General features: G+C 43.0%; 1 protein-coding gene across 1 annotated transcript; it reads right to left on the bottom strand.

Annotated features, from left to right (window-relative positions):
* Nucleotides 1–3,524: 3,524 nt before the first annotated feature.
* On the bottom strand, nt 3,525–5,360 carry LOC141155513 (general transcription factor II-I repeat domain-containing protein 2-like). The gene has a single exon (XM_073642381.1). The coding sequence runs from the start codon at nt 5,358–5,360 to the stop codon at nt 3,525–3,527; it is 1,836 nt and encodes a 611-aa protein (XP_073498482.1).
* Between the last annotated feature and the right edge of the window lie 4,122 nt (nt 5,361–9,482).

Below are 9,482 nucleotides of genomic sequence, written 5' to 3'. Positions count from 1 at the left end.
TAAAAATCATAGGGCCCCATAGCAGAAGTTCTAATTGCCCCCCCCCCCCCAAAAAAAAATCTATAAATATTTGTCGGGGTCACAGAATATCATATCGCTCACAACTTTCCCGCCTTCACATAGTAATTTTCCTCCTACTGAAGCCCTAGATCCCCCTTTCATTGCCCCCATAAAGTATGATGCCAACAAAAGTGCCCGCCAAACACAGTATGATACCCCCATGGAGAATTCCTCCAGATTAGCCTTCACATGCACAGTATGATGACACAACTGTACCCCACTTCAACTCCCAAGGCAAAGTATGGTGACCCCAACACTGTATGATCCCCCAACTGTGACCCCTACACAGCCCTCCATGCAGTATAATGGGCCTACATACAGTTTAATAGTCCCAAACTGTATAATGGCCGCACTAGTCCTCCAAACAGTATAATGGTCCTCACACAAACCTTCACACTGTATAATTGCTTGCATAGAGAATAATGGCCCCCACATAGCCCTCCAAATATTATAGAATCATAGAATCATAGAATGGTAGAGTTGGAAGGGACCTCCTGGGTCATCTGGTCCAACCCCCTGCTCAAAGCAGGATTCACTAGATCATCTCAGACAGATGTCTGTCCAGCCTCTGTTTGAAGACGTCCATTGAAGGGGAACTCACCACCTCTCGTGGCAGCCTGTTCCACTCATTAATCACCCTAACTGTCAAAAAGTTTTTTCTAATATCTAATCTGTGTCTCCTCCCATTTAGTTTCATCCCATTGCTTCTAGTCTTTCCTTGTGCAAATGAGAATAAAGATGATCCTTCTACAATGTGACAGCCCTTGACATATTTGTAGACAGCTATTAAGTCTCCTCTCAGTCTTCTTTTTTGCAAGCTATACATTCCCAAATCCTGCAACCGTTCCTCATAGGACATGGTTTGCAGACTAGTCACCATTCTGGTCGCTCTTCTCTGAACTTGCTCCAGTTTGTCTATGTCTTTTTTAAAATGTGGTGCCCAAAACTGTACACAGTATTCCAGATGAGGTCTGACCAAAGAGGAGTAAAGACCGATAATGACTTCACGTGATCTAGACTGTATGCTTCTGTTAATACATCCCAGAATTGTATTTGCCTTTTTTGCTGCTGCATCACACTGTTGACTCATGTTCAGTCTATGATCTATTAGTATACCTAAGTCTTTTTCACATGTACTGTTGCTTAGCTCTATTCCTCCCATTCTCTATATGCTTTTTTCATTTTTATTGCCCAGATGTAGTACTTTGCATTTTTCCCTGTTAAAAACCATTCTGTTGGTTGCTGCCCACTGCTCCAGTTTATTTGGGTCTTTTTGAATCCTCTCTCTCTCTTCTTATAATACACTCCCCATGGTCCTTAACACAGTATAATGCACTCCCCATGGTCCTCCACACAGTATAATGCACTTCCCATGGTCCTCCACACAGTATAATGCACTCCCCCCATGATCCTCCATATAATATAATGCACTCCCCATGGTCCACCACACAGTATAATGCACTCCCCATTGTCCTCCACACAGTACAATGCTCTTCCCAATGGTCCTCCACACAGTATAATGCACTTCCCATGGCCCTCCATACAGTATAATACACTATCTATAGTCCTCTACACAGTATAATTCACTCTCCATGGTCCTCCACACAGTAGAATGCACTTTCCATGGTCCTCCACACAGTATAATACACTCCCCATGGTCATCTACAGAGTATAATGCACTTTCCATGGTCCTCCACGCAGTATAATGCACTTCACATAGTCCTTTACACAGTATAATGCACTCCCCATGGTCCTCCCATATAGTATAATGCACTCCCCATGGTCCCCCACACAGTGTAATGCACTCTCCATGGTCCTCCACACACTATAATGCACTTCCCATGGTCCTCCACACAGTATAATGCACTCCCCATAATCTTCCACAGAGTATAATGCACTCTCCATAGTCTTCCACACAGTAAAATGCAACCCCATAGGGTAAAATGCACCCTCCATAGAGTAAAATGCACCCCACAGTTCTCCAGTATTATGACCACCACGTACTCACTGATTTTAAAAGTAAATAAATACAATACCCATCGCTCCTCGTTCCCCCGCTGCTTTGGTCTCTGCAGCGCATCTCCGGACCTCAGCAGCTCTACTGTCTGACACAGCGTGGTGCAATGAAATGATGTCATCGCGCCCGCTGTGTCAGAAACAGAGGAGGAATGATGGGAAAGGGAGAAAGGAAGCGTCACATGATACTCCCTCCTCTATCATTGCTTTCAACTGTATCGGCATCTGCTGGCTGGCCGGAAGGATGGACTCGGTGCGTGCTCTGACATCGGCTTCCCCCAGCTCATGGGCCCCATAAAAGTCATGTGGCCCACTGACTGCCATTGGCGGTATGCCACTGATGCTGGGCTACATGCAGAGCCTGAAGTGGAAAACAAGAAAATCTAATGAACCAGGACAGGTGCATAACTCTACCCTATCTGATTTCTTTTAAGTTAACAAAGCTGGTAAAATTTGGTACGCCTAGTGCAAGGTATAAGAGAGCCATTAAAGATGCGAGGATTCATCCATTAGCCATCCATCCCAATTAGCTGCTATTAGAGATGAGTGGATCAAGCAAAATTCAAATTTTCCTGTTCGCGCAGATTTTCTAAGGAAATTAAATTTGCAAACAAGTTATTCTCTACAAATGTAATGTCCTGTATTATACTTTGGGGTCTTTTCAGATAACGTAAGATAATAAACGTAATATGTAAAAAATAAAAAAAAATACTTCTACTCATTTTACCTCTCACCTTTCTGGTGCCAGCGCTCCTCACCGCCACCTGTCCGGTCCTCATTCCCGGCAGCGAGCACTGGAATCCCCACACGTCACTGATAAGATGCAGCAAATTCATTAAGTGCCGTGTGCTTCTGGATAAGTTTGGCACATCTTACTCCTGCATGACCCTCATTAAGACTGGTGTACGAAATATCAGTCTTAATGAATTGAGGCCTCAATGTTTAGAATTTCTTGCTGGAATGTTGTAACAGATGACTCTGACCAAAGCCATCTACCAGACATCAATAACCCCTAGTCATAAAGTGACTGCAGAATTGTACTATAAAGCTGGATAACCCCTTTAATGTAGTTCAAGAAAAGACGTTGTCATTAAAAATGTTTGGATTTCTTTTCAAATAACATATACATATACGCTGCATAGTACAAAACAAATAAGCAAAACGAAAAAGTAAACAATATGAGCAGATTTAGGGTACAGTGATGGGGGCATGCTTCTCCCTGGATTAGGCAAAAGTTTTAATGGTGTAATACAGGGGTCTCAAACTCAATTTACCTGGGGGCCGCTGGAGGTAGATTCTGGGTAAGGCTGGGCCGCATCAAGTTTTCCACAAAAAATGCGCTTACAAAATATCATTATTCAGATTCAAATGTCTTTATTAACAGTTCTTTAACATTTAACTTTTAGAACATGAATGGACATAAACTGTTTGAACATGGCTTTATCTGCCTACTTCTTGCTGCTAGAGATCTGACAGCGCTTACTCTTGCATAGCCGAGCCACATTTGGCGTAAGTGAGGAAGCAGTTGAGACCCTCAGCACAGCTTGAAGATGAGCATCAGTAATTCTAGACCTGTACTTTGACTTATTGAAGTTCAAGGTAGAGAAGAGCTTTTCGCACAAGTATGTGCTCCCAAATAGACACATGGTCTGCTTGAACATTCGGGAAAGCTCAGGGAAGCTGGGGGGCAATTCTCTTAAAAATTGCCCAAGTTTGTCTGCTTTTCCACTCACATCCCTAAACTTGGCTTTGAGTTCAGAGTTACACTGCAAGTCAATGAGCTCTATTTGAAACACTGGAGGGGCATCTTGCACATCAAAGGAGAAGGGGTCTGCAAAAATTTGAAATGTGGCTCTGTGTCTCTTGAAGTCTGCAAATCTATGATCAAATTCCTCCTGTAGCCTCAAAATGACATCCACATACTCCTCATGACTGAATAGTGTGCCTGAATCAATGAGTGACTTGCATGCTGGGAAATGGCAAAGGTTTGTTTGAGAAAGCTGGTCTTTCCACAATATAAGTTTTGTAGAGAACGCTCTCACGCTGTCATAGGCAGCACTGACAAGTTGCCCCTGGCCTTGTAACCTCTTATTCAGTACATTAAGCTCATGTGCGATATCAACCAAAAAAGCTAAGTCCATGAGCCATTTTGGATCACTTAGCAAAGGAACAGAAGCCCCATCTTTCTCCATAAAAGCTTTCACTTCCGCTCTCAACTCAAAAAATCTCTTTAATACGTTTCCCCTGCTGAGCCAACGCACCTCGGTAAAGTAGAGCACATCCCCATATTCTGACTCTATTTCCTCTAAAAAAGCACGAAACATTCTGTGTTTTAAGCCCCTGGATCTGATTTGGTTGATGCATTTCACAACGAAAGACATCACGTTGTCAAACTTCAGGCATTTGCTGCAAAGGGCCTGCTGATGGATAATGCAGTGCAGAGCAATGACCTCCTCTAAACCTTCCTCTTCCTTTTTTTTATTAACAAGTGCCACCAGTCCTTTTTTCCTCCCGATCATTGATGGCGCTCCATCAGTTGTTATTCCGACAAACTTCCTCCAAGGCAAACCAGCATTCTGAAAAGCATCACACAGCTGGTGAAATATCTCTTGGGCGGTGGTCTGGCCATGCATTGGAACTAGTGAGAGCAACTCCTCTGTGACTTCAAAATTGTCATCAACACCCCGGACATAGATTGCAAGCTGGGCAGTGTCGGTGATGTCTGTGGTCTCATCAAGAGCGACTGAGTATACACTGAAACATTTTATTTTCTCACACAGTTGATCATAAATGTCACTTGAAAGGTCAGAAATGCGCTCTGCCACGGTGTTGGAAGAAAGGCTGACGTTGCTAAACTGACCTTTCTTTTCTGGAGAGATAATACTTGCAGCCTGTAACATGCACTTTTTTATAAATTCCCCTTCTTTAAATGACTTTCCTGCTTTAGCAATCATCATACTAACTACGTAGCTGGCTTCGACTGCTGCATCATTCTCTTTGGTTGCTTTCTTAAAGAAATCTTGTTGCCTCAGCAGACATGTCTTAAGTTTAGCAACCTGGTTGGCTCTCTCATCTTCCTGGTACTTTGCATACTCCTCAGCATGTCTAGTTGTGTAATGACGCTTCAAATTGTATTCTTTGGGCACTGCAACTTTCTCTGTGCAAATAAGACAAGTTGGGATGCCCTTGTGCTCAATAAAGAAATATTGCTTTTCCCACTTTTCCTGAAATTGTCTGTGCTCATCATCAACCTTTCTCTTCACTGCAGGCTTTGAGCAAGACATATTTGGGGCTGCGTAGCAAAAACTTAGGCCTATGGTGCCTTGAGATACCCACTTCAGCACAAGGTGCTCTGGATGAGCGGAAATAGAGTTTCCCAGTCCCCCTAGCTGCCTAGCATGACCTTCGGCAACATTAAAGAGGACCTGATTTTTACTCACAGGAGTAGCCAAATACCTTTAGGGTGGGCACGCACCTGGTCTGGTTTATAAAAATAGCACTCCTCCACTCTGCTGTGCCCCCCTGTATATTTCTTGCCCTGTATGCTAATACTGAGCATCAAGGAGGAAGAGACGCCGGGGTTTCTCAATGGGCGTCTCCTTCTCCATGTGCCTCAATCCAATCACAGTGAGAGTCACAGCCAGGAAGAAAAAAACTCCTTGTCTGTGACACTCTTTGATGTGATTGGATCACAACACAGCCAGGGAGAAGGAGACGCCCATTGAGAAACCCCTGCGTCTCCTCCTCCCATGCAGGGCCTCCAATGGCAGAACGTCCTGTCGCCTGACTGGGAAGAAGAAGAAAAAAAGTGGGGCGTGGAGAGCGTGACTGACAGGCTGGAGAGCCTGTCAGTCACGCTCTCCACGCCCCACTTTTTTTTTCTTCCAAGCCTGCACTAGATTGAAAACAAAAGAAGAAGCTGCTGTCATGGCGTCTCCCAGCGCAAGGGAAGCCCCGAGCTGGGAGACGTGTCTTCTCTATGAACGCGCCCTGTGCACCGAGGGGTCCCAAGCTCCTACCCCCCCCCCCGGTACTTGCCTCTCCGTGTCCCTCCCATCGAAGAAGATGAAGTCGCCGCTCTGAACGCACTTGGTGCAGGTCAGCCTCCGGCGGTGTTACACAGCGGGCAGCGCTCCACCGCCACTTACTCCCCCTGGTGAGACGCCGAGGTACTGTACTTGGCGGTGGAGCGCTGCCCGCTGTGTAACACCGCCGGAGGCTGACCTGCACCAAGTGCGTTCAGAGCGGCGACTTCATCTTCTTCAAGTACCGGAGGGAAGGGGACTAAGGTGGCTAAGTGCTTTTCCAGGCGGGGGGCCGCAAAATATTGTCCCGCGGGCCGCAGTTGGCCCGCGGGCCGCGAGTTTGAGACCCCTGGTGTAATATAAAGCAAATCATGTTCAATGTGCACAGCAAGTCATAAAAAATAGTAATTTATAAACATTCATTGGCGCTTAATGATTTGATGGAGACGTCATCAGTAAATTAACTTAAGATGTCATTTATATCTGGATATTCTGATTAAAATTGAAAATGTTCAGCATTAAAAAAAATATAATTTAGACATGGTGACAGCACTACTATCTTGCACACCATACAACATACAAGTAAATAATTCGTAACTTACTGTCATCTAAAAGAAGACAGAATGGGTGTAAATCCACTCAAAGCCAGAAGAAAAAAATTGTAGTAATTTCATAACAATATAGAATGTTTTAGAAAAAAACATTTGAAAAGGTTTGGAAAATCTTGTTGAACAATCTCTATTATATTTGCACTAAGGAACTCAAGAGCTTTTAAAGAAGTTTACTTATTCCATTAAAAGCTCTTTAAGTCCTGTAATCAAAGACCATAACCATGAATGTTGTAAGTGTGGTGATAATATTACTCACAAAAAAAAAACCTTAATTCTGTTGCAATGTTGACATAGAAATATTTCCGTTTTTAAATTATATATCAGAATATGTGATATACATGTTTGTGTGTCATTGTTCCCTGCAGTATATTAACTCCATGGGCAGTTAAATGGTTATTACAAACTTGTCAAGTCATCATCTAACCATGCTCTATAAGACTGCCGCACACAGAGATGCCTATCTATAGCCGTCCCATTAATTCGAATTTTCATCCTTAACCCCTTTCTGGCCCAGGGCGTACTAATACGTATCTGTGTCCTGGGCCCTGTGCTATGTGCAGGGAGTGGTCCCACACCGGTGCCGACACATTAACCCCCGAAATGCTGCGATCGAAATCGATCGCAGCATTCCGGTGGCAAGAGGAGGTAAGCGCGATACTTACCTTCTCTGCCGGCGTCCCACGGCATCTGAGTCCGGTCCCGGATGTTGCCATGGTGACCCGATGTCATCATGACAACATCCAGGTCACCAGGAGGCAGGAAGTTGCTTTGATCATGCGCAATGCGCAACTAAAGTAACTTCTCCCTGTGCAGCGCTGACTGCCTGCATAGCACAGGTATGGTAATCCATTCCTGTGCTATACAGCCGATCAGGCTGCAAAAAGTGAAAGTCCCATAGTGGGACAAAGTGTAAAAGTAAGAAAAATGTCAGAAAGTGAAAAAAAAAATGAAAAAAAAATTGTAAAAATTGAAAAAAAAATGAAAAAAATAATCCCCAAAAAATATGTATATATTGTACCCATAAATAAATAATCTTATGAAAAAAAAATAAACCAATAAAAGTACACATATTTGGTATTGTCGCATCCGTAATGACCTGACCTATAAAATGGTCCAGCTAGTTAACCACTTTAGTGAACATGGTAAAAAAAAAAACGAAACATAAAACAATGTTTTATCATCATACCACCAAACAAAAAATGGAATAAAATGCGATCAAAAAGACGAATGTAAATAAAAATAATACCGCTGAAAATGTCATCTTGTCCCACAAGAAACAAGCCACCATACAGCTCCAACGGCCGAAAAATAAAAAAGTTATAGCTCTCAGAATAAAGCGATACAAAAACAATTATTTTTTCTATAAAAGTTTTTATTGTGTAAAAGAGCCAAAATATAAAAAAATATATAAATGTGGTACCGCTGTAAATGTACTGACCCGAAGAATAAAGCTACCTTGTCAATTTTACCGTACGCAGAACGGCATAAAAAAAAACAATTCCTGAATTGTTGTTTTTTGTTTATTCTGCATTCTAAAAATCAGAATAGAAAGCGATCAAAAAAGGTCACGTGCCCGAAAATTGTACCAATAAAAACGTCAACTTGTCCCTCAAAAAACAAGCCATCACATGACTTTGTCGGCCAAAATATGGAAAAATTAAAGCTCTCAAAATTTGGTGATGCAAAAACTAGTCTTTGCAAAAAAAATGTTTTTTTAGTGTGTGACAGCCGTCAATCATAAAAACCCAATATGAATCTAGCATCGCTGTAATTGCACCGACCCGAAGAATAAAGACGTCTAATCACTTATACCGCACGAGGAACGGCGTAAAAAATAAACTTTAGGGTTAGGGTTGTGCTAGGGTTAGGGTTAGGGTTGTGCTAGGGTTAGGGTTGGGCTAGGGTTAGGGTTGGGCTAGGGTAAGGGTTGGGCTAGGGTTAGGGTTGTGCTAGGGTTAGACTAGGGTTAGAGTTAGGCTAAGGTTAGGGTTGGGGCTAGGATTTTTTCAGAAGTAAAGAAAAAAAAATGACGACGATATGGCGACTAATGTTGAGCGCAAGTGCTCACTACTTGAATTTGCATTGGGTGCTTGGGTATGCACCGAGTATCGTGGGTGCTCGATTGACATGCTTGAGTCTCCCCCCAAATATTTTGCAGCTATTATACAGCCAAAAAAACATCACGGGGATTGCCTGCCATGCATGAGCGATCCCTGCATGGTTTTTTTGGGTGTCTAATAACCGTGAAACGGTGATCTTGAGCATGTCGCTTGAGCACCCACGATACTTGGTGCATACCCGAGTACCCAATGCAAACTCAAATAGTGAGCACTTGCATTCAAGACTAATGACAACTTATTCAATATGATAACCTAATGTTATCAAATTCTGTGGGTTCAAAATGTTCACTATACCCCTTGATAAAATCCTGGAGGGGTGTAGTTTCCAAAATGGAGTCACTGGGGGGAGTGGTTTCCATTATTTAGGCACATCAGGGGCTCCCCAAATGCAACATGTCGTCCGCTAATTATTCAAGCAAATTTTACATTCAAAAAGTCAAATGGCGCTCCTTCCTTTCTGAACCCTGCCAGGCGCCCAAACAGTGGTTTTCCCCCACATATGGGGTATCGGCTAGCTCAGGAGAAATTGCACAACAAATTGCATGGTGCAATTTTTCCTGTTATCCTTATGAAAATGCAAAACTGGGGGCAGAAAAACATTTTAGCTGAAAAAATTTGAAAATTTTATTTTTATGGTTCAATGTTATAAA

The sequence above is a fragment of the Phyllobates terribilis genome, unplaced genomic scaffold (genome assembly GCF_046119375.1).
Source record: "Phyllobates terribilis strain yellow unplaced genomic scaffold, ASM4611937v1 Scaffold_7__3_contigs__length_470593459, whole genome shotgun sequence".
Taxonomy (NCBI): domain Eukaryota; kingdom Metazoa; phylum Chordata; class Amphibia; order Anura; family Dendrobatidae; genus Phyllobates; species Phyllobates terribilis.
This window is presented reverse-complemented; position numbering and strand designations above follow the sequence as displayed.

Coding starts and splice junctions, on each gene's coding strand:
- LOC141155513 (XM_073642381.1), bottom strand. CDS start 5,360: ATGTCTTGCTCAAAGCCTGCAGTGAAGAGAAAGGTTGATGATGAGCAC.